The 25,027-nt window shown below is 36.4% G+C and overlaps 2 protein-coding genes across 2 annotated transcripts; both read right to left on the reverse strand.

Annotated features, from left to right (window-relative positions):
* Positions 1-1,718: 1,718 nt before the first annotated feature.
* On the reverse strand, positions 1,719-7,331 carry LOC124915784. The gene is made up of 4 exons (XM_047456544.1): positions 6,950-7,331; positions 2,494-2,501; positions 2,202-2,399; positions 1,719-1,946 (listed from the first exon to the last, which is right to left on the reverse strand). Exons 1-4 carry the CDS (start codon positions 7,329-7,331, stop codon positions 1,719-1,721), a joined length of 816 nt encoding a protein of 271 aa, XP_047312500.1.
* A 9,070-nt stretch (positions 7,332-16,401) lies between these two features.
* LOC124915156 (DNA repair RAD52-like protein 2, chloroplastic) lies at positions 16,402-20,956 on the reverse strand. Its single transcript, XM_047455820.1, has 4 exons — positions 20,502-20,956; positions 20,357-20,394; positions 19,107-19,198; positions 16,402-16,802 (listed from the first exon to the last, which is right to left on the reverse strand). The coding sequence occupies exons 1-4, from the start codon at positions 20,891-20,893 to the stop codon at positions 16,668-16,670; spliced, it is 657 nt and encodes a 218-aa protein (XP_047311776.1). The 5' UTR covers positions 20,894-20,956; the 3' UTR covers positions 16,402-16,667.
* Positions 20,957-25,027: the final 4,071 nt, after the last annotated feature.

Consider the following 25,027-nt stretch of genomic DNA (forward strand, 5'->3'; position numbering starts at 1 on the left):
CCTTCTATATATATAAAATTATTTTTGAAACCGGCCTACATTTGCATTCTTACATGATTTTGATAATTTTAAATAAAATAATCAAAAAGGGAGAAATTGATAAAATAAAAGATAAGACTTTTCCAAAAATTTTCTCAAAATTTTTCCAAAATTTTCGAAAAATTCTCCCAAGACAGTTTCAAAAATCCGGTCAAAGAAAGAACCGGCCTACGTTTGCAAACTTACATGATTTTGATAATTTTAAATAAAATAATCAAAAAGGGAGAAATTGTTAGATAAAATTAGACCGGTTCACAAAACTTAACATAAATAAACCTTCCATGCAGGAACAAAGGAACCAGACCGGTCAAACAAAAGAACCGACTTAAGAAAACTAGCCGGTCAAGTCACTAAACCGACCAGGAACACTTGGAATATGACCGCACAAAGAAAGGATCGTCCAAATCTTAAAACCGGAAACATCAGACAGCCGATCAGCCACAAGGTAGAGAAATAACCGGAAGATGTCCGGTTATACCACTTAACACCGGAAGCCATCCGGTTAAGTCGAATGACCGATCAGTACAAGAAGACAATTCGGGTATTTGATGAGAATGATACCAAGGGAACAGACTGAACACTTCCATATCCATACAAGTCTGAGGAAAGCCTGCAGGTTGTAGAAGACAGTCCTACAGGATCTTTCCACTTCGGGATAAGTCAGAAAGGAGATCTTCAAAGTACAGACAACTGTCTAACAGACAGTGTCCACATTGAGTAAAAGACAAACCTAGCAGGTTTGTCTTACACACCGGAAGAACAGACTGCCAAGTCTGTGATATTGACCGTCAGGTCTGAAAAGATGACTGCAGGGTCTGAATCACTGAATCACTGAACCTCTGCTCAGCCAATTAGATTCAAGGAAGTGAAATATGACCGTTGGCATATTTCACCTATAAAAGGGGCAGTTGAAGAAGAGTAAATGCGGGACAACAAGAAATTCTAAGAGCATTTATTCTACAAGTGATAAGACTGTGTTGTTCTAGAAAGCCTAAGTGTTAAAGTTAAAGTGTGTGTATTTTACAATTTCGGTGTAAATTGTAAAAGTGTTATCGAGCAGGAAATAAGTCTCGATCGGATTATACTTGTATTCCTTAGTGAATATCCTTCTCGCGGTTTCGAGAGGAAGGGGTGACGTAGGAGTTTTATCTCCGAACATCCATAAAATATGTCTTGTTATTTACTGTCTGCCGGTTTCATTATCTAACCGATCCGTACCGCTCCAACCTACCTAATCCTATCCAAGCCGAATCTCCAGATTACCGAAACCGACCCATCAAATTTCAAACCTTCATCATCTGCAACCGATTCTGCCTATCATACAAGTATGCTGCTTCAACCTGAAAGCAAACCTCTTCCGCGCTTGAACCTAGTTCAAGGGTTTGTGACAGTTTGTGTAGTATTGAAACCCCGGTGTTAATCTCTAACCGGATTAACCACCACCCTTCGAGTGAGAACCGCTAACCGGTCCAACCCCGGTCCTCTAGCGGCTACCTAGATCCTAACAGGTGTGATACCTCGTTCTTCTTTGCTCGATATTGTGTTGAGTAATGTCCCATCTCGTTGCAATTAAAACAACGAATGTGACTCTTCTCTCGAGGAGCTCCTCGACCACCTGAACCACCTTCTTTGTCTTTCCGAGAGGGTGCTCCTCGGCCTCCTCTCCCTTGGCCTCTACCTCAGGTTCTACCTCCTTGACCACGGTTCCCACTATCTATGGAATCCTTTTTCCACTGGTTCAACGAGTCTTCCTTGTCCTTTTTCAACTGTGCCTTCCACTCCTCCTGAGTGAGTAGCACTTGTCCTTCGTTTCCTCCAAAGTTTGTGTTTTTCTTGCGCGTACGCTCCTCGAAGACCTTCAGCCTTCCAACAGCTTCCTCAAATGTTAACGTCTCGAGGTTGTAAAACTACTCGATGCCAGCTATCACACTGATAAACCATTTTGGCACGGTGCTGAAGAGCTTCTTTACTATCGCAATATCATTTAGTGTTTCTCCAAGGCTTGAGTACCTGACTGATATGGATGTGAGTCGACCAGCATATTGATCGAGCGACTCACTATCGTTCATATGCATCCTATCAAACTCACTCTTCAATGTCTGCAATCGTGCATTCTTCACTCGGTCTACGCCGACGAACCTCGTCTTGAGACAATCTCACACTTCCTTCGCCGTCTTCTTATTTGCCACCTGCATTAAAAGATCCTCCGGAAGTGCTTGTAGAAGATGTGACCTCGCCTTCTTATCAAGTCGGACATCAATCTCTGTGCCTTCTACTGACTCGACTGCCTCCCATACTCCTTGGTCCTCCATCATAGTCTGTACACGAATCACCCAATTGATGTAGTTCGTGTATGTTAGCTGCGGATAGTGGAATATGCCATTATTTTGCTACACCCCTGATGATCCTGCACCCTTCGACATTTGATCCCACCGGATGATTTTTGGCATTCACCTGATGCTCTGATACCAAATGTTGGCCCAGGAAGAGAATCATTCACAAAACTTTGAGAAATTTCTATAAAATCTTAAAAAAACAATTACAAGAGTTGTTATCTCTCTCTTATTTTTCTTCCTCTAATGAGAGCAACATACACTTTATTTATACTAAAATAAAAAAAACTCTTAATTTTCTAAGTTAATGAAATTTATTGAAAATATTCTATTTTCCTCATTATTGCAAATATTTTGTTTTCTTCATCATTGCAAATCTTCCATTTTCCTCATTAATGCAGATCTTCCATTTATTTGTAAACGTTGTAACAGCTAGGAGTAATACAACAAACCCTATCTATTGATAGGTGTGATAGATTGTTCGTATACGATTCCGCTAAAAACCTAAATTATAGTTAAGTATTTTAAACATATTTGTCAATAGGTACATAAGATCGTTCGTACATGATCTCGTTTAAACCCTAATTGTAATTAGATATCCGAACTCTATCTATCAATAGGTACATAAGATCGTTCATACACGATCCCGTCTAAACCCTTATTGTAGTTAGATATCCAAATCCTATATGTTAATAGGTAAGATGTATCATTTTTATATGATTCTATTAAAAACCTTAATTGTAGCTATGTTGGGTCAAATTAGTTTGACTAACGTTATTTTGATGATGAATATGTGTAAAACTTAAATAAGAATGAAGTTAAGCCGTCTAAACTGTATTTATGCAGGAGCATCAAGATCTGGATAACTTAGACGTGATCTGTGCAGTCTAACAGATGCGTAGTTAGACGTGCAGTCTAACAGATGCATAGTAAGACGTGCAGTCTAACAGATGTGTAGTTAGACGTGCAGTCTAACAGATGCGTAGTTAGACGTGCAATCTAACTGATGCGTAGTTAGACGTGTAGTATAACTGATGCGTAGTTAGACGTGTAGTCTAGTAGATGCGTAGTTAGACGTGCAGTCTAACAGACGTAGTTAGACATGCAGTCTAACATACGTAGTAAGACGTGCAATCTAATAGATGCGTAGCTAGACGTGCAGTCTAATAGAGACGTAGTTAGACGTGAAGTCTAACTCCATTAGATATATGAGTCTAATGGGATGCAAAGTTAAACGTTGACGTCTAACTCTTTCAAACAAGTCTGAAGTGATATGTAGTTAGACGTTGTAGTCTAACTCCATTAGACTTAGTGGTCTAATGGATCTCGCTATTAGACGTTAACGTTTAACTACCTTAGACTTAGTGGTCTAATGGAGCACGTCTAATGCATCGCTTCAGCAGCTGTCTGAAGTTAGCATACGTCTACCCACGATCAACTAGTTGTACGCTACTCCTACACCACTCATTCGTGCAGACCAATACGACAATTATCTGATCAAATGAATGAATGCCACTTAAGTAAACATTCTTCCCACTATTTGTTCTATGCAGGACAGTTATAGAAGAATGTTTGGCGCACTACAAGTTTGGTACGGCCACGATCCTTGTGCATAGAGCCTGCTGTACTCTTGTACTATGGATGATTTCCAATGGGAGCTTGCCACGTGTCCATCCAGAAGATTCGACCGTTGATACCTTTCTTCTATATATTTATTCAAAGGACAACGGATGAACGGTTTGACTCACTGTCTAACGAATTGTTGATTGCTTGCTCACATGCTTACTGATTTTATACATCATCTTCAAGTTCAAGAGAGAGAATCAAAATCTGTCTAGCTAAGAAATATTCTTAATCATATTGTAAGTTGAACAGAGTCTGTTCTGTTCAACAGTTAGCTAGCCATTAAACTGTATTTAATTCAAAGAAGTATAGTGTAATCCTTCCGGTTGTGGAAGAAAGAGTGACGTAGGAGAGTTTGCTCCGAACATCCATAAACAACTTTCTGTGTCATTTACATTTTGTCTTTCCTTTTCTCATTGGTTCGTAGCTTCAAACCTGAGCAAACAGTTCCGCACTTGAATCGCTTCAAGAGTTTGCAAGGGTTTGTGAAGAATAGAAAGTGATATTAATCCCTAACAGGATTTCTATCAAACCGTTTTCCAAAAGTTGTCATCAATAGCTAGACCCCCGTCTCTATTGATTACACCGATCCTATCAAGTTTGGTTTCCCAAACCCTATCTGTTAATAGGTCGAGACGTCATTCGTACATGACTCCGTGACTAAATCATATTTGTTAATAGGTCGAGAATTCATTAATACACAACTCCGTGACTAAATCCTATTTTTTAAGGTGAGACATCGTCCGTACACGACTCTATGACTAAATCTTATTTGTTAATAGGTCGATAAATCGTTTGTACACGACTCTGTGACTAAATCCTATTTATTAATAGGTTGATACGTCGTTCATACACGACTCCGTGACTAAATCAAATTTGTTAATAAGTTGAGACATCGTTCGTACACGACTCTACAATTAAACCTTATTTATCAATATGTCGAGACATTGTTTGTATACAATTCTGTTAGAAAACCATGTGCGTTAATTGTTCATACATGACTCTGTGACTAAACCTCTTTGTCAGTAGGTCAAAACATCATTTGTATATGGTTTAGTTAGAAATTCTATATGTTGATATGTGCACTAATCGTTTGTACACGATTCTGTTTGAAAATCATATTTATCAATAGGTTGAGACATCGTTTATATACGATTCCTCTAAAACCCTATGTCTTAATAGGTATCACCTCCCCCAACATCACTACGACTAAATATCTCAAAACAAAAATCATATTCATCAATAGGTATATTTCCCAATTCACAAAATTCCCAGCCTTTTTTGTCAACAAACCCTATCATATCTGACCCAAAGCCCTATCATCCATAAGTACCAAAACTATGTCACTCAAATAGGTACTTCAAAATCCTATCCCCGATCGGTCCTCGAACAAAACCCTATCACTCGATAGAGAACTAAACCATATCTCTTGATAAGGTACTCAAGCAAACCCTATCTCTCAATAGGTACACCGATAAAATCCAATTTTTCAATAGGTCTTCTCTTTCCAATTCACGAAAGTATATTTGTATATAGTGTCACGATCATTTATATATGATCGTTTTCTACCTCACTTGTGAGTGGCCTTCCCAAAAAGATTTTTAACTCTTGTAGTAAATCTATCTTTGGATAGTATCAGGATCATATATATATATGATCACACGATCACACGATGTTTCATAGGAAAGTTTGTTAGCTTACTCACCAAGACTCATCTATTAATGGTCTCATGATCATATGTTTATGATCACTTTGATGATGTTACTTTTAGTAACCCACATGAAACGTTATTAAAACTTTCATGTCCCATATGTATCTCATGGCAATAACCTTAGCCATTTATATATGACTAAACATGAATAATATGTTGATAATCATGCTAGACATGAATTGTTGTTTCAATACCTTTGATTATCATTATCTTATAAATTTTACGGGTACTTTGTTAAGTTCTATAAAACAGGATTCCAAAGAGTTATCCTTGTTAGGATAATCATTAAACAATGATTCCTATAGTAACGCTTGGAAGCACCTCGACGAATTGTTATACACAACATCACTAGGTCACTCCAATAATCAGCACGCTACAAGTTCTATCTTTCTAAACCCCCTCATTATAAATTGGATTAGATAACCTAGTGCTAGATGTCATACTCGAATCAATATTTTCAAAAACATGTTTATTGTATTCAAACTCGATTCGAGAGAGGCACTTTGTAAGAACTAAAAATCTACACACCAATTTATAAAATTAAAATAATTATTTTGATTTATTCTCAAATAAATAAAATCAAAATAATTAACCCCATGGCCAAAACTCAATTACAACAATTAATTAGACTAATTATTGTGATAAGTAAAGCCTAAATAATTAAGGGAAATGGTCAAAATAATAAAAATAAAATTATTTGGGATAAATGTTGTATTCATTTATCTTAAAAAAAATTTTAAAAAAAATCAAGAGATTAAAATAAACAATTTATGATGAAATGAGGTACTCATTTCATCCCAATTTTCTTTTTGGGGGGGAAAACGACTTAGTGTCATATCATTAAAATCTCAAACGGGGAAGAAAAACGGACATAGTTTTCTCTAACTTTCTAACAAACCTAGAAAGTTAGAGTAATAATCAAGAAACAACATCCAAACAATTCAAGCAAAGTAACAAACATGACTTACAAACAAACATAAAGAATTAACTAGCCTTAAAACATTTAAAAGATGTGACTTCATAATAGTTGACTTTCCATTCGCGACAAAGTACCCATTCTCGCTCGCCTTTAGGAACTCGCCTTCACGTTCTAATTAGCGCACCGCAATCAAATACAATATCGCTCCACCCATGATCAACGTTTTGACGAACTCTACCAAAGACTCTCGCATTTCTCTCGGCCCAAAGTGATAAATGATGGCTGCAAATCCGCATTTAAAAACATTGGCATGGAATTTATTACCTTTAGCGAAGGTGTGGGCAGTAATAATGATCTCATCCCAAGACTCCGAAAAACTCCCAATACCCATAGCCGAGGAGAATAATTTCCAAATGGATCTAGCAAATGGGCAGCCTCCAAAAAGATGATCAATAGTTTCCAAGGACCCACTACAAAGCACACAACTAGGATCCGGGATATCCATGTAAACAAGAATACGATCACAAGTGTTAAGCCTTCTCCGGAAGACAAGACAAAGTATAAACCGGTGTCTCGGGATAACTTTAGAGGACCATATAAGTGAAGCCCAACCCACTAATTGACCTCTCTCCCGAATAACGTTCCAAATCGCACTAGACTTGATTTTTCCATTCTCTTCCTCTTTCCACAAGTGCACATCAGCCATATTACAAAGATTGAGACCGCTTAAATGGTCAATAACTCTTTTTCCTTCCAAGACCCGAATAATATTCGAAACTCAAAGCCCTCTATGAATGTCGTGAACCATGGCAACCGCACAATCCCTCCTGATCCTTAGGCCTCAGAATTCATCTATACTAATCAATGGTTTGCTTTCGAACCATGGATCATGTCAAAAAAGAGTGCCACGTCTATCACCAATTCAGATGTCAAAGATCGAACCAAATATGTTTTTGAGCTTCAATATCTTCTTCAAAGACCAAGAATTTTGTACGTCCATATACTCAATTCACGTTTCATAAACCGAGAGTGCACCCATTTAACCCATAAGGAATCCTGCTTAGATTGTAAGGCTCGTAAATACTTATAAGTAATGGAATGATTCCATTCGACACAATTCTTCAATCCCACACCACCTTTGTCCTTAGGCTTACACACGTCAGTCCACTTGACATTCTTCCCCCCATGGTCATGGATGCACCAAATAAAGTCACGTAATAATGTATCAAGTTCCCACATCACCTTCTTAGGAAGAACAATTTGTTGAGACCAATACCCGATAAGTCCCATTGCAACACTGCCCACTAACTCAATCCTTCCCGCATAAGATAACTTCTTGGCTTCCCAACCCATAATCACGTTTTTGACCTTCTCAATAAGTGGCTTGCAATGTACTACATGAATCCGCCTTGCCGTGAGTGGAATCCCCAAGTATCAGACCGGAAACGAACCATCGGGGATGCCCATGATGTCTTGTATCTATGCCTTTGTCTTGTCATCAACACCACCGTAGAACGATGAACTCTTATCTACATTAATTGATAAACCTGTAACATCAAAAAAAAGTTAAGCGCATCTTTTATAGTTTTAATGGTTTCAACATCGGTATGAGCAAGTAAGAACAAGTCGTTTGCAAAATAGAGATGAGTGATCTTCTCCTCCTCACAGAAAGGGTGGAAAGAGTAATGGCGATTCTTTCGGAATGTCGTTAAGACACTCTCAAAGACCTCCATGATCAACACGAAGATATAATAAGAGAGAGGATCGCCTTACATCACACCATTTTTGCCCTTGAAATAGCCCCCGTGAACGCCATTGACACAAACTACAAAACGGGAGGTAGAGACGCATTGCATAATCCATTCAATATAAATTCTAGGAAAACAAGCAATGACAAGAAAATCATGTATAGTTCCCCATTTAACGGAATCGAATGCCTTACGAATGTCGATTTTAAACGCAACCCGAGGTGAAATCTTCCTTCTCCCATAACCCTTAAGAAGATTCTGCATTAGAAGGATGTTATGCGATATAGACCTACCGGGTATGAAAGAAGATTGTCCTAGACTCACTATCTTAGAAATAACTCTTTGAAAACGCTTAGCGAGAATTTTAGAAATGATTTTATACATAACATTACAACAAGAAATGGGACGATAATCTTGTATTTTTTCGGGCATGAAATTTTTGAGAATAAGATTAAGCACAGTGACATTCCATTGAGTTAACATTTTCCTATTACGAAAGAATTCACCCCCTCTGTAATGTCATTAACCACAATATCCCAATTGACCTTAAAGAACTCCGGATTGAAACCGTCAGGCCCGGGGCTCTTGTTGCCGTTGATACTAGCCAAAGCCTTTCTATCCTCATCTCTCGAAACAACTCTAACAAGATCCTGACTATCCTCAGCTGTAATTCTCTTGTCAACAATCTGATATAGTGTATTAAGATGACTAAGGTGCTGCCCGGTTTTAGTACCCATAAGACCACAATAGAATTAGACAAACAAGTCCTGAATTTGATCATGTCCATGCGCAAAATCCCCATTATCCTTCTTAATTCTTTGGACGCTGTTTCGAAGATTCCTAGATGAACATTTCCGATAGAAGAAAGTCGTGTTCTTGTTCCCAAGAGAAATCGAGTTTTGTCTCGACTTCTGCCTCGCAAAACTTTCCTCCATTGAACTGAGCTCTTTAAACGTGACAAGTGAAGATTTTTCCTCCTCCCGTAGAAGATCATCAATGTCATCACAAAGAAATCGGGATTGAACCTTCTCAAGATCAGCTCTCACAGCCATGACCCTTTTAGATATATTGCTGAATTTTCTACGATCAAGCTTAATAAGCTGATTTTTAAGAAGCCTCAATTTCTCCAACACCCGAAACATCTTGGAGCCGTCCACATGAGTGTTCCAAACCTCCTTGAGAATGTCCTTAAACTTATCATTTCCCATCCAAAAATTGAAGAATTTAAACAGGCGTTTCACTTTCTTTCCCTTCTCCCAATATAGCTTAAGCGGACAATGATCAGAAATAACTGGGTTAAGAAATATGAACATGGCTTTTAGGGTACTTAGAAGCCCAAGTCGAATTAATAAGACACCTGTCAATTCTGCTCCTTCTAATTTGCTCATCACCCTAATTGAAGACCAAGTAAATAGTTATGTATACACCGAATTGTCGGAGTTAGTTGGTTCAATACACCGAATGTCACGAATACACTCATTAAAGTCAATCATGTCTTGAGTGATATCAGATTTAAGACTCCTCTCATTCTCAAATCTAGTAAGATTGAAGTCCCCTAAAACATCCCAAAGGGTCCCCATCATCAATCTTAGTTTTCAAACAACTCCACAATATCCTCCTAGTTGACCCCGAGTTGCAGCCATAAACAATAGCCAGCCGAAACAGATTGTCATTGACCTTGCCTTTGACTTCAACCATAATAACCTGATTAGAAGAGTAAATCATCTTGACATCAACCACAACACTGTTCTAAGCAACCCAGATTCTGCCAGTCCTGTTGTTAGAATTGTGTAACAATTGCCAATTGTTGTTCATACAAAGACATTTGATGCGATCCACATTGCGCTCCTTTACCTTGGTTTCAAGAATACAAAAAGTATCAAGCTTTTGCTCATCAATAATCCTTCGAATCTCTTTACTTTTAATTGGATCATTGAGGCCCCGTATATTCCATGTCATTATATTCATGAATGGATATACGGGTTGGATTCCTGAACTTCATTATCTTCATGGCTAGCTTGCTTCCCAGTCATTCTTTGATCACTCCCAACGCTGCTTTCATTTTCAGAAAACTCATAAGCTTCACTATATTGGTTGTCCTCAATGGCCACAAACTGATTTTCTTCAAGATTAAGGCTGCCAATAGAAATAGGTCCAACCTCACTAGTATTAAATGATTTTCTGCCAATCCAACCAACAACAACATGCCCATGGTTATCAAATTCAGAATTCACAACTCCCGGACCCATTGAACAAGGATCATTCAAACCAATCTTAGAGGCTATGGATAACCCATAATTATCTAATAGAGACTTTTCAGGCCCAACATACCCACCAGACCCATCAATACCATATATATCAGAATGTTCAGCCAAATCATCCTTGGAGACAACTAATTCGCAATTAACTGTTATAGACCGATCAGCTAATGCTGACCCATTCAACACATCAGACCTTTCATAACTAACTTCAGACGACCCATAGGAACCAAACAAATCTACTTTAGAAACCATCAACCCAGAAAAATCAGTTAAAATCTTCCTTAGAGACTACTAGCCCCGGTCCAACCCTTCCAAGCCAATTCAAATCATATCCTGCAACCCCAGACTCAGCAAAATCAGACCCTACTGAACCTAAAAAACCGATGATTGCTTCTTTGGAGACAGTTGACCCAGCAATATTCAGTTCAGACTGATCATGTTCAGTTCCTGCATATTCAGGACCTATTATATGATGCTCTACAGTGATTAACTTAGTCAAATCACTGCTACTTAGGGCTTAATGAAGCCCAACCCCGCTCTTATGTATGTCACAGCTAGTATTGTCAATGTGATCATCCACAATAACATTTTCAGCCCAATTGCTGACTTAAGACCGATGGGTGACACATGTACTGTCCTGGTTAAGAACACCTTTGTCATGTTTAGAGATAAGACTAATTTTTGAAGGAAGGCCATGATCATGATTTATTTTCCTGTCATGGATGGGAAAGACACGGTCCTGACAATTTATTCCACGGTCCTGACTAGAGGAAAAATGTTCCTGACTAGGAGGGACACAATCCTGACAATACATTTCACAGTCCAGATCAAGAGACACACGGTCCTACTGAGGAAACCCATAGTCCTTATCAAAAGAAGCCCTATAATGATTGCTTGCATCAGTCTGACCAATTTCATTACTACCCTCCTGGTTGGGCTGACGTGAATTCTGACCCTGACCCTGACCATGGCCGGTTCCAACCCTCCTTTGCACCCATATCTGTTTCAGCTGTTTCTTCTTCTTCATTTTCAATCTGTTGGTTTCCCTAGCCACTTGCTTATGAGACAAGCTACTAGCCTTCACATTGCTAGCTTTCACATTCAGATTTCTTTCCTCATGATGACTAGCAACATGAACTAATTGATCAACTTTTCGAACTACCAGCTTACCATGACTCTTTCCATTGTTTCTAATCTAGTCACGCTTGACTATCATCCTCTTTGTCTTAACCCAATTCTGTTTCTTTAGTCGTTTCTACCTGGAGATACTCATAGCTCTAGAATCAAAGTCTACAAATTTCCCAGACTTCAAATATTTATTCAGACCATCAACAAGTTCAACTCCAACACTAAAATTAACAAGCTTCCTAGATTTCAAAACTCTAAATAGACCCTCAACCATTCTAGCTTCAGCCATATCAGCATCAGACCGGTTGTCACGACTTCCACTCTCCCGAGGTTTATTCACATAATTCTGATCACACTATTAAGTCGAAGATACAGGATTGACTGAAATATCTTTTTTAATTAGACTTGTTGTTGAAGGGGAAACACCAGAATTAGGGCGATTGATATTGTTGGGAGGACAAACGTTATTAATGGGATAATTCTTGATGGAATGGGTGAAAATGATGCATCTAGTACAGCGGTTTGACCTCCATTCATACTGCACCCCAATGGTAAAGGTATTTCCCAACCTATCTTGCAATTCTAGCTTCAAAAGGAGATAACTGGCTGGGTGAATCTCCACACTAACCCTTGCAACTGATGCCCTCTCATACCCCTCCATGGCTGGGTCAAACGTCAAAGGTTTCTCGAGCATACTAGAAATGTAAGCAAGCCCAATGGGATTGAAAATGTGAGGGGGAATGTTCTTTAGCTGCACCCAAATCAGCTCGAGTTCTGGAGGCTTGTGGTTTGTGTTGAGCGTTTCTCTCCATTTGTAAAGTTTCATCCTATGATTCCTGACGAAGGTATATTCTGCATTGATAATACCTTGAAGTTCACTTCCATTGCAGAAAGCAAGAAAGTAAAACTCATAGTCATTAACGGTAACCTTCTCGAGTGCACTCTTCTCCCATAGCTCCAGCAAAGAGTTTCTAACAATATTAAATTGGACTTTTGTGTTACCCATGAAATGACCTACTAAAACAGATTCCCAAGCCTTGACACAAGTTTCTTCAATTTCAGGGGAGCTTAAATTTGTGGGGTTGATCAAGAGTAATTAGCTTAAATTTGTGGGGTTGATCAAGAGTAATTACTGCCAAGGAGGCAGTGTCCAATTTTTTCTTTTTTTTTTTGGAAAAAACGACTTAGCGTCATTTCATTAAAAATTCTCAAAAACGGGAAAAACAACCATGAATTTAAGAAATTATTCTAGATAGGCCTAGAATGATTTTGAAGTTTTAACATTCTGAATAAAAGTTAAAAAACTAAAAACGTCGAAATTAATTATTTTTATTTAATTTTAAAATTGTCAAAAAATATTTAAAAATCTTTTAAATAATATTTTATCTCAAATTGTATATCAATCATTACTCTATCTTCACAGCGATTTTTATTGTCCTAATATATAAAGATGAGTGAAAACAACTACATATAACTAAACTGAAAATATATAACAATAACATCTTTAAACTATTTATCAAGATTTATCCTAACAAAATGTTGAACTCATCTTAAAAGTAAAATCTCATCTTACTTTCTTAGTAATTACAATTAACCATTGTAAATATACAATTAAATATTTGAAGTCTTAAATTTATCTCTATAGAGTATAGACATGATTAACTATATTCTCTTAGCTTTCTATACAAATAGGAACGTTACATCAAATTCTTTCTATATTTTTAATCAATATAATAAAATCTAACTAGCCCAAAAGAAGAATCTTTCACATTTAATATTATACTGCCAAAATATTTTATCTTAATAAAAAAACAAAGACTAATAAAATTTTAAAATCTTCTTATATATTCAACCGTATTAAATTATAAAGATCACTAACAGAATTTTATATATTTTTCTCACATAGAAACATAATACTAAATAATCACTATTAGAATGTACACTTTAACTGATGAATCACATTGCATTTAATTACATCTACTAACCTTATTCTCTTTAAGATAAAAACTCTATATTAACAATCTCTCTTTTATAACCTGCAAATAAATTATCAAAAAATAATTTTTAAACATAAATGATAATCTTATTTAATAGATGAGATATATAGTCAAGATTTGCTTAGAAAGAATTCAACAAAAGAAATTGCAAAGATATTATAGAGAAGAGTTGAAATAAAAACTGCAAGAACTCAAATCAAATGAACTTGAGTTATATACAAAATATAAACTCTAGTAACAGACTATCTACAAAGAATAATCTGAAATAGTCTTCCACCTACATATAATTATAACATGCAACTATTAACAAATTCAAACTTGCACGTTGGTAACAAACCAACCTAGAATTGAGGAGTGGGGTGTTAGAGTAATGTCACGTGACCTAAAATGATGTGGGAGAGAAAGAAATTTTATATTTTGAGAGAATGAAAGAGAAATAAAATAGTAGGTGTTATTGATGATTTTCATGCGGGAATGATAGTTCTTAAACCTACAAAAATGAGCCCAAGTAAATTATGAATTTATTTATTGATTAACTTACTCTCACATAAATATTTGAATAATTATACAACTAAGAATTCTAAGATTTAGAATAAATTGTGACTTTTAACAATATGTAAATGTAAAATTGAATGATGCAAAAGTTTTAAATCACTTTGCTAGTCTATTGGGGAAACCATTATATATGGACTAAATTATAAAGAGAGGAGAGCACTTACTTTTGCTAGAATAAGTATTGAAGTGCATCATCAAAGTACACTGCCAAAGAATATGACAATTGTTGACAAAATAGAAAGCGCACAGTCATGGAAATCCCATATGAATGGAGGTCAAACATGTGTGTTTTCTGTAATAGTTTCTAATATGCTAGTACTAAATGTGTAAAAATAATTGAGAAAGAGCAGAAAATCTTAAATGCTTAGAAAGCGGAAAAGCAGAAAAATGAAACGAAAAAGAAAAGAATAGAAGAGTATATTGTGCAAGTCAAGGATAGTGATAAAGCAGACACAAATGAGGAAAATGTAGAGAAAGAATGCAATGTAGAATTATAGAAGGAAGAAAACAATTAAATTGATGAAACGTAGGATGCTGAAGAAGTTCAATCTGGAGACAAGGAAGAGAAACAAACAAAAGAAGAAAAATAAGAAATAACAGAGGAGAAGAGTGAGGAGAAACTAGAGTTGTTGATCCTCAAACCCGCAAAACTGAAACAAATAAAACAATGATAAAATCCCTGAAATTATAAAAAAGATTTTATTTTATTATATCGGTACACGTTCATATAAAAGTAGGCTAAACAATGGAGTAGACAGACATCGTCATCGGTTACAATTCAATCACTTTTCGTGAAGTATGAACGAGGAAGGAGACGTGTAAGAAAGCATCATGGCCAATAAGGTGAATATAGAAATAACAACAAAGATTATGAACATTAGTTATAATCTTTATTTGTACTGTTGTGTGATTGCTACTATTCAGGAACACTATGGTCGTTTATTTATTATTTATAATTAAATCCCTCTCACTTCTCACTTTTTAGTTTTTTAATTAAATGATATTAAATCGTTTAAAAAAAATAAAAGTTAATTAGTCGTGGGAAATGAGATTCATCCTTCAATAAACAATCTCCTGAACTATTTTAAATTTGGTAGTCTAGTTGAAATTTGTGTTTGTAAATAAAAAATAAAAGTGAAGCCACGACTACGAAGGAGGAAGAATCAGTTGTTCCTTTTGAACAAAACGACGATGAAATCATCGTGGCATTATGCACGATGGAGGAAGCCCAAAACAACGTTGTTTTTGGGTCCTTACAATTGTGAGAACGATGGTTTTGCGATTTGCGAAAACGTTGGTTGCGCAATGGCGATCTGTGCACGTTGGGCCAACGTTAGCCACTTTGTTGGGTTGGCGCTCGCCTGACTTCAACTGCGGATGGCGCACCCGATTACTTGTGGTAGTCAGCGGTTGTCAGGTTGCCGTCTATAGCTGTCCACGGCGAACAACGACAACATTTTGCGTGAATTTTTTGTTTTTTTAATAAAGCAAAATAAACACAAAAATGTTTTTTTTCCACACACCATTCATCATGTTTATTTATTTATAACCCCTTTAATTTATTTATATTTATTTTCTTACCAAAATAATCTATTGGCAAGAGTCCGTTTAAAATATCAAAATGTCATAGGACTTATCCTATATCGACTTTAATCCAATGCAATAAACATTTAAATATATTATTTACAAACATATGTGAACTCAAAATTACTTTAAAAAAATGTAAATTAATGATAAAAATTGAATAAAAGAAGGGAATAAAAAGTTTGAAAGTCAATTTTATGATAAAGTTGTTTAAATTTTTTTTTGAAGAAATGAATACAAGTTTGGAATAGATGTAGTACATGGAAGATGATTCTAAATAAGTTCACAATTGATATTATGATCATATGAATAAATTTTATGTATTCAAACTTCTTTTAATTATATTAATTATAATGTAAAAGACAAAGTTTGTTTTCTCTACATTCTAAAATGCAAACTCTTTTTTTTTTAATTATTAATAAAAATTATTTGTGTTCATTAAAAAAAGCAAATAATGTGAGACCTTAATGTAATACTTAAATACATACATTTTTTGTCACCCATTTACTAAAATAAGAATTCTGTCTATTTAAAATATGAATTTCTGATCTTAATAAGGATTCTTGTTACACTCAAACCCTAAGTTTGAACATGTCTCTTATATCTTCAAATTTAAAAGAACATAATGATCAATCAATCATTACAAGTATAAGAATCTTTAAACATGCACGAACCTCCATCCTCTTTGTTATGTGATCCATAGTTTTAACAACAATAAACTTTTTCATCCATGTATATGTTAAATGGACAGGACCTTCCATACTAGCTATCATTCATGGTAGAGATACAAGCCAAGGCCAAACCGGGCGCATGCTCTGCAAAACGCTATTTCCTCTGCAGCACCAACATGATCCGAAATTTCGGTGTCATTACAAGAGACTGTCCCAGAACATTCACGGTAAGCCTGCCATTACAAGTTATTGAGTTAAAAAGAGATTTTAATTTGTATCAAATGGATTTTAATTTTTTTCAAATCATTCAAGATATCAATTAGTAATAAACCATCACTTTCTCAATCTATAAATCAAATCATCATCTAAAATATCAATTACACTAACTTTATAATTTATAACATTTCAAAATATTAAACATTATGGATATTTTGGTCATTTTATCCACATAATCTTACATCAAACAAGCTCAAGTCATCAACTAAAACATTTAAAATATGAGTGATATTTTTGGTCATTTGACTCAAATAACCCAATTATACAGCTTTTTACATCAAACCATATTTTTTCTTAAAAAACATATTATTTCAAAACAATCCTCACATGAAACAAGCCCTTTAGATGTGCACAAACAATGATGATTTATTTATAATTTTGCTGCAAAACAATGGACATTTTGATAAGACATTATTGCTGAACTTTAAAGTAATATGTCCTGACTAGATATGCTTCTCTCAAAGCTCCTCCATAAAATCAAATAAGCCAAAAAGTTAGAATTCAGAGAAGTATGACCCATTGGATAAAAAGTTGGGACATACAGATAAAAAAACTAAAGTTGTCTCCTGTTATTATCAAACTAGTAAACATAATTAGGCAGCTGAAAATCAGAATTTGGGCATTTCAGTTGTGGTGGTGAAAAAAAAGCTCGGGGACTTAAGAAAATGGATATTTTGGGTTACCACATATATACTTCCCATTCCCTGTCCTGGTTCTCAAAGGCAACTTATTATTGATGCTGCAGATATTAGGATGCTAGTAAAAAATGAAATAACATATTTCATTTTATCCAACAAGATTTAACAAAAAAAAATATAAAGCGAGAACAGTTTCTCAAAGGTAAGTATTTAGAGAGGGTTAAGGGTTAGGGGCTTGAAGAGTTTGTTGATCACACTATCCATTTGGAGACACATACAATTTTGGTTTATGTATGAGAATTCGGATCCATATGAGACACAAACTCTGTTTCATGGTAAGTTGACTTTCCAAACGCAATCATATTGGATTCAAAACTTTTGTATCGAATATGGATCCAAAACCTTTGTTTCGAATATGGATCCAAATGACAAACAACCAAGTATAACTAAGTTCAGTTTACAAACTTAATCTCATGCAGATACATTTTTTAATCCAAAATTTTGTGTCAACATGTTTCCAAATGAGAACAATTAAGAATTTGTGTTTTTGTAATTCAAATCCAGATGAGAAACACCAATAATTTGTCTTCGACTAATTTAGTTTCCAAACGTCATCTCATCCAGATATGTTTTTGGATCAAAACTTTTTGAGGAGTGATAGGGGAGGGAATAAGAGATGGAATGACGTGACATCACCTTATTGGTTGGAAAAAGGAAAAAATGTGAGAAAAGAGAGAAATTATTTTATTTTTTCAGCCAATCAGATTTCATCACGTCATTCTATTTCCCATTCCCTCTTCTAAATTTCCTCTCCCTATCATTTTTCAAACTTTTTTGTATCCACGTGATTCCAAATGGGGTAGTCAGCAATACACACATGCATAAGTTCCCACCATAAACAAGATTCAAGAACACAAAGGACAGTTGATCACGCCCTCTGGAATTTGCACTATGAACAGCTCAAGTAATTCAATAAACATTTTGTAACAAGAATTAAGGGATGAAAATGAAAAGCTTAGAATGAAGATAACTGGGAAAAAGAGGGTGAGGCACAGAATATGGTGAGACCTTAGATCGATAGGGAGGAGGATACATATTCCACACTATTCATTTCACAAGGAATGAGTAGGGGTTGTTCCTTCTAAATAGCCCTGCCGTAACAAACTTATGTCAGGTCATATAACAACTTTAAATGAATTTAATAAAAATAGGTCAGCTGTTCCTCAGGTTGTTATGCCTAAGTTACAATTACAAGAGATATAATTCCTATGCCTCTCTTGATCTACTCATGACACATTTCAACTTAGTACAGTATCTTTACTTGATTAGGCTACAATGTTTTCCAAATACACTACAGCAAACAAATAAGGAATAAGATCGTTTCCAATTATTGGTCAAGTTCACCATTAAGATGATATTGTCATTAACATGGAATATAAAAAGTCCTAAACCAATATTAATCATATGTGCTTCCAAATTAAAGATCAAATAAAAAAAAATAAAGATCAAATAAATAAGATGTTACTTAGCTTGTAATGATGATGATAAATAAAGGATTTGTACAAGTCAAATCTTCAAACCTTTTTGGAGAATATAGTTTGTAAAAGACTAAAGAAGACTCACCTCTTCATCGGAACCTCTTACAGTGAGACGGTATACAACAGTGACACTTCCATTGTTCGAGAAAATGACATCACGAATTTCACCACACCAACCTAACAAAGGAAAGAGATTAGTATCATAAATCCAATATTTGTTTTATGGTCATGATGAGATTTTACAAATGGTCTATTAATAACTCAGATCTTGTTTGATGTAGGGTTGTTTTATAAATAAACCAATTTTTGAAAAGAAATTTTATTTTTAAAGAAAAAGTTATTATTTGGGGTTAGTTGGGTCAAATGACTAAAATATAATTTGTATATAATATTTAAAATCATATAAATATAAAATAGGATAATTTGGTTGTAATTTGAACGATGAAGTGATTGATGATGGGATAAAGGGTTATTTGGATTAACCCTTCATCATAAGGTTTCAGCACCAATTTATTACAAATCGAGTTGTAAAGGATAATGGAATTTTTATTTTGCTAATGGTAATATAAAATAAGTAAAACTACAGTAATGGATCTCTAGCACTTGAATCAACTGTATCAAACTCAAGTCCGTCACAATGTAACTGCACACTAGAAAACCCCCCAAGTTAATCCAAGGATAGATATAGGATATGTCCTGACAAGATCAAATGTTCTATGAGATAATTGTTTTTCGCAAATGGAAAAATTAAAGTAAGATAAAATGTTCTAGCAAGTAGATATAAAATCTGAAGATGATTGTCTACAAAATGAGTCATGGATAACTTGTTTACAATAAGAACTGGATTGGGATATGGTGAGATTCACAATTTCGATGGACAAGGTATACAATCTACATCTTCTCCTAAATAAATTTAATAACAATCAGTAAAATTCCATAGTTAAGAAGAAAAGTACATGCCAGCTAGTTCAGCCTATCTTCTAAGAACAAATAGAGGCATAAAAAGTTGTATATAAACTTGAACAACTGAAACCAATATACAGAGACACTGAGGATCATCCTAAACCCTAATAGCAAGCAAAAACATGAAAAATATGCAAGCTCATGTAACCTTCAATAGATCCCAGATATACATTTAATGAAAAGAAACAGACTGGATGAACAGGTATAGCAACATGAATTGTAGCAGGGGTTAAGACCAACCAAAGAAAGTATTCACAAAATGCAAGTAAAACTGAATTACAAAATGGAGGAGATAATTAGCCATCATGCCAACAGAGAACTGGCAGTGCCTGAAATAAAATAATAGACATTAGAGAGATAGAAAAGACTAACCTGGAGCATAGAAGCTCAACATTCGGTTTGCATGGTACCTGATCGAATAACAGAATCACAATCAGCCGATAATCAATTCGATAAACCATAAAACTGAATATGATAGCTAACAAGTTAGGGAGGTGTAGTAGACGAATATATATACCAAGGAATGAAAGTAGCGAACTTATCACCGTTCGATTTGTTAATGATATTATCAGGAATCCTCTTATTGAGGTCTCTTAGGATCTCGACTAGAGGGCGCGTTAGGCAAGAGGATGAAGCATACTTGTCAAAGGGCACAACATAATTTGAGGTGGGAACAGAAGCTTTATTTGTAGAATCGCCACCGTTTTTCCCGGCAGCAGTGTTGTTACGGTCGATAGCTAGCACACGCGTGGCAGACGATGCTTTTCTTTTGCAGGAACCTGTATGATTAGCGGAGTAGCGAGGAGGCCATGGATGATGGTGGCGTGTAAGCGAGGCAACCGGCTGGCAAAGCTTGGAGGAAGGTGTGGCCGGAGGGCTGAGAAGGCAAAATTGCTGAAGAGTAGACATCTGTTTGTGAAAAAGAGGAGGCGAGAGAGAAGAAGAAAGAAATAGGCAGCGGCGACTTGGACTTTAATGGGGAAATTGGACTAAATGACCCTACAAATAGGCCTTTTTTCATCCGTGGTAATTTTTAATAATTTTTGATCTGATGACCACTTTTTTTTTTTTTTTTTTTTTTTTTTTTGACTAATTTACCCTTTTCGCGTAACGCGAAGGGAGTTCGCGTTTCGCGAAGTGAAACAGTCTTGATATATATACTCAAATTTTTTCATTTCTCTCATTTTCTTTCTCTCTCCTGCTTTCTTTCCTCCTGAGTTTGTCGCCGGCGGCGTAAACTCCGGTGACGGCGAGCCCTCAAGCATAAATCGACAAGATAAGCAACCTAATCCCCGAATCTATGTTTATATAACAGATTTATGTTCTCATTTGTAGTTCTTAATGAAACCCTAACCCTAAATATGTTCTTTTTGGTGATATTGGTTAATATTGGTTCATATTGAATCATATTTGTTCATATTGGGTCATATTTGTTCATATATGTTCATATTTGGTCATATTGGTTTATTAGTTTGTTCATCTTATTGATTGTTCTTTTGGCTGTGATGATATTTGCAGATGATATCGTTTCTGCTAGTTACTTAACGAAGCGTTAAGTACTTAGCGAAGCGTTATGTACTTAGCGAAGCGTTAAGTACTTAACGCTTCGTTAAGTACTTAACGCTGCGTTAAGTACTTAACGCTTCGTTAAGTACTTAACGCTTCGGCACGCGCGCGTAGGAAGACGAAGAGGCGCGCGTATATGCACGCGCCATACCATATATTTTAAAAAATAAAACATTTGACATTCATTTCTTCCCTCTTCTATCCTCTCGATTCCTCTCTCTCTACAACCGTCACACTGAAGAAGACATTGACAAGGCCGATCTGCCCGTCCCCCTCGTGTCCTCCCTCTCTATCATTGATTCCCCATAAATCTCAGGTTAGTTTTAGTTTGGTTGTTGCATGTCTTTTTTTGGTTATGGGTTTTCATATTTGCATGTTTAGTTTTAGGGGTTTTGGCTGTTTCAGTTTATTGGTTTAATATTGGTTAGGTTTAGCGTTTAATGTTTGTTTCTGGTTATTGATTATTGCATTATATTTGCATGTTTGTTTCTGGTTGTTGGTTATTGTTTCTGGTTTAGGGATTCGCGAAGTACTTAACGCTTCGTTAAGTACTTAACGCTTCGTTAAGTACTTAACGCTTTGTTAAGTACTTAACGAAGCGTTAAGTACTTAACGAAGCGTTAAGTACTTAACGTTTGATGTGGTCTATGTATATGATCTTACATTTTTGTTGTTGTTCCTTTTGTAGATGGCAGAAACCACCGTTCCTGATTTCCCTGGACGGATTTCTTGGAAAAGCGCCCTCTGCCTTAAGAAGATTGTAACGAAGTTTGAGGAAATGGATCTTGTGGAGAAGGTGTACAATACCCAATTCAGATATATAGTCTCTGCGCCAGTGTTGCAGTTCTCAGGAACTATTGTACATCACATGTTGCTTAGGAGGGTAACCTCAACCTCCAAGGAGATTACTTTCAATATCAATGGGAAAGAACTTGTGTTTGGTATGAAAGAGTACGCCTTGGTGACGGGCCTAAACTTCGGAAGGTTTCCTGAGGTGAACGAAGAAGAATGCCGAGGTTGTCCACCTCTGTTGGTAAAATATTTTAAAGGGAAGACGAGTGTAGTAATGCAAGACTTGGAGACTGCTTTTTTGAAATGTAAAGATAAGGAAGATGCCTGGAAGATGGGGCTGGTATGCTTGATTTGCCAGTACCTATTTTCATTTGACCCAAGGAGGGTGGTATTTGCCAAAATCCTCCACATGGTCGAAGACGAGGAAAGTTTCCTCCGATTTCCTTGGGGGAAGGTGACCTTTAGAGCCACCCTCAAGGGTTTGAACAAGAACATGAGACATCTCAGTCACAAATATTATAAGAAGAAGAAGGAAAAGAGTACTGATCTTTATGCTCCTTTTGCTTATAACATTTATGAGTTTGCACTGGCATTTCAAGTGTGGACATATGAGGTCATCAAAGGTTTTGTTCCTAAATTTGCTAGAAAGAATGAGCTTAATGATCCTCTACGCCCAAGGTTGTTAGTCTATCATTCCAACAGGAAGAACACCTTGATCGAGATAAAGACTGCCCTGGAGACAACAGATCTGACTGAGATGGAAGAGTCCTCCATGGAGAAGAGGTTATACAGTGGTGAGGACTTTGAACAAATAGATGAGTCAACTGATGAATTTTTTGAGGGATTTACAGAAGGGAAGTTAGTGAAGGAGGATTATGATGATGAAGAGGAGGGAAGTGAACCTGAGGATGAACATGAAGAACCTACTTCCAAACCAAACACCCGGAAGAGAAAGGCTGCGCTTAATCTCAAAGAAGCCGTAAACCTGAAGAGGAAGCTTGCTTATGAATCTAGTCCTGCCCACATTCCTAGCCCCCCATCCGCTACTAGTCCTGGATTACCTCCAACATCTTCTGTTGGATGTAAATGTGAAGAGCTGAAAGAGAAGGTAAAAGCGCTGAAGGAGGAGCTCATCAAAGAGGTGAAGGAGGAGCTCAAAGAGATGAAAACAGCTTACGAAGAAACTCAAACAAATCACAAGGCTTATATGAAAAAGTTGGTTGTTAGTATGTGCGAACAGTTATTAGCCAAATCCAACCAAAGGATGGCCACGTTAATAATCAAATTAGATAATATGGAGGAAGAGAGGAAGAAGAAGAAGAAGAAGAGCAAATTGGAAAAGAAGGGCAAGACTGAGGTAAGATAAAGATACTTATCGCTTCGTTAAGTACTTAACGCTTCGTTAAGTACTTAACGCTTCGTTAAGTACTTAACGCTTCGTTAAGTACTTAACGCTTCGTTAAGTACTTAACGCTTCGTTAAGTACTTAACGCTTCGTTAAGTAATTATCTTTTGTTGTTTTTAACTAACCACACTGTTGTTTTATTTTTGCAGGAAGGGAATGTGGAGGAGATGAAGACGAATGACATGGAGATGAAGGATGGGAAGGTGGAGGAGGAGAGTGAGAAGGTGGAGGATATAACTGAAGTAAGTTTTACTTAGTGAAGTCAAATGTTGTTTCGGGAAGTAAACGCTGACCACACTGTTGTTTTCTTTTTGCAGGATGGGAAGGTGGAGGAGATGATGACGAATGAGATGGAGATGAAGGATGGGAAGGTGGAGGAGGAGAGTGTGAAGGTGGAGGATAAAACTGAGGTAAGTTTTGATTAGCGAAGTCTAATGTTTCGGGAAGTAAACGTTGACCACACTGTTGTTTTCTTTTTGCAGGATGGGAAGTTGGAGGAGATGATGACGAATGAGATGGAGATGAAGGATGGGAAGGTGGAGGAGGAGAGTGTGAAGGTGGAGGATAAAACTGAGGTAAGTTTTGATTAGCGAAGTCTAATGTTTCGGGAAGTAAACATTGACCACACTGTTATTCTATTTTTGTAGGATAGGAAGGCGGAGGATAGTGGTGAGACTGAGAATAATGTGAAGGTGGATGGTGGGGAGATTGAGACTGATGGGAAGGTGGATGGTGGTGAGACTGAGAATAATGTGAAGGTGGATGGTGGGGAGATTGAGACTGATGGGAAGGTGGATGGTGGTGAGATTCAGACTGATGTGAAGGTGGATGGTGGGGAGATGTTGCTCTCCGATATGATGCAAGAAATAATTGAGAAAAAGAAGGATGGGAAGGTCAAGGTTGAGAAGGTTGAGAAGAAAGCCAAGGTTGGGAAGGTTAAACTCAAGGTTGGGAAGGTTGAGAAGAAAGTCAAGGTTGAGAAGGATGCCACGGATGGGAAGGATGAGAACGATGGGAAGAATGGGAAGGATTCGAGGGATGGGAATGATGAGAACGATGATGATGATTTCCAATTATACAACACTCCACCTAAAGGAGTAGTTCCCAAAAAAAGAGTGAGGAAGCAGAAGAAAGATGAAGACTACACCAACCCTTCTTTGTCAAAACAGCCAAAGACGAATGATCCATTAACTATCAATCCCCTTCAAAAATTTGATGATGAGTTGTTGGTTCAATTACAGAATTGGTTGAAAGATGAAGCTACCAATGATGAGACAAAG

Source organism: Impatiens glandulifera, chromosome 9, assembly GCF_907164915.1.
Source record: "Impatiens glandulifera chromosome 9, dImpGla2.1, whole genome shotgun sequence".
In the NCBI taxonomy this organism is placed as follows: domain Eukaryota; kingdom Viridiplantae; phylum Streptophyta; class Magnoliopsida; order Ericales; family Balsaminaceae; genus Impatiens; species Impatiens glandulifera.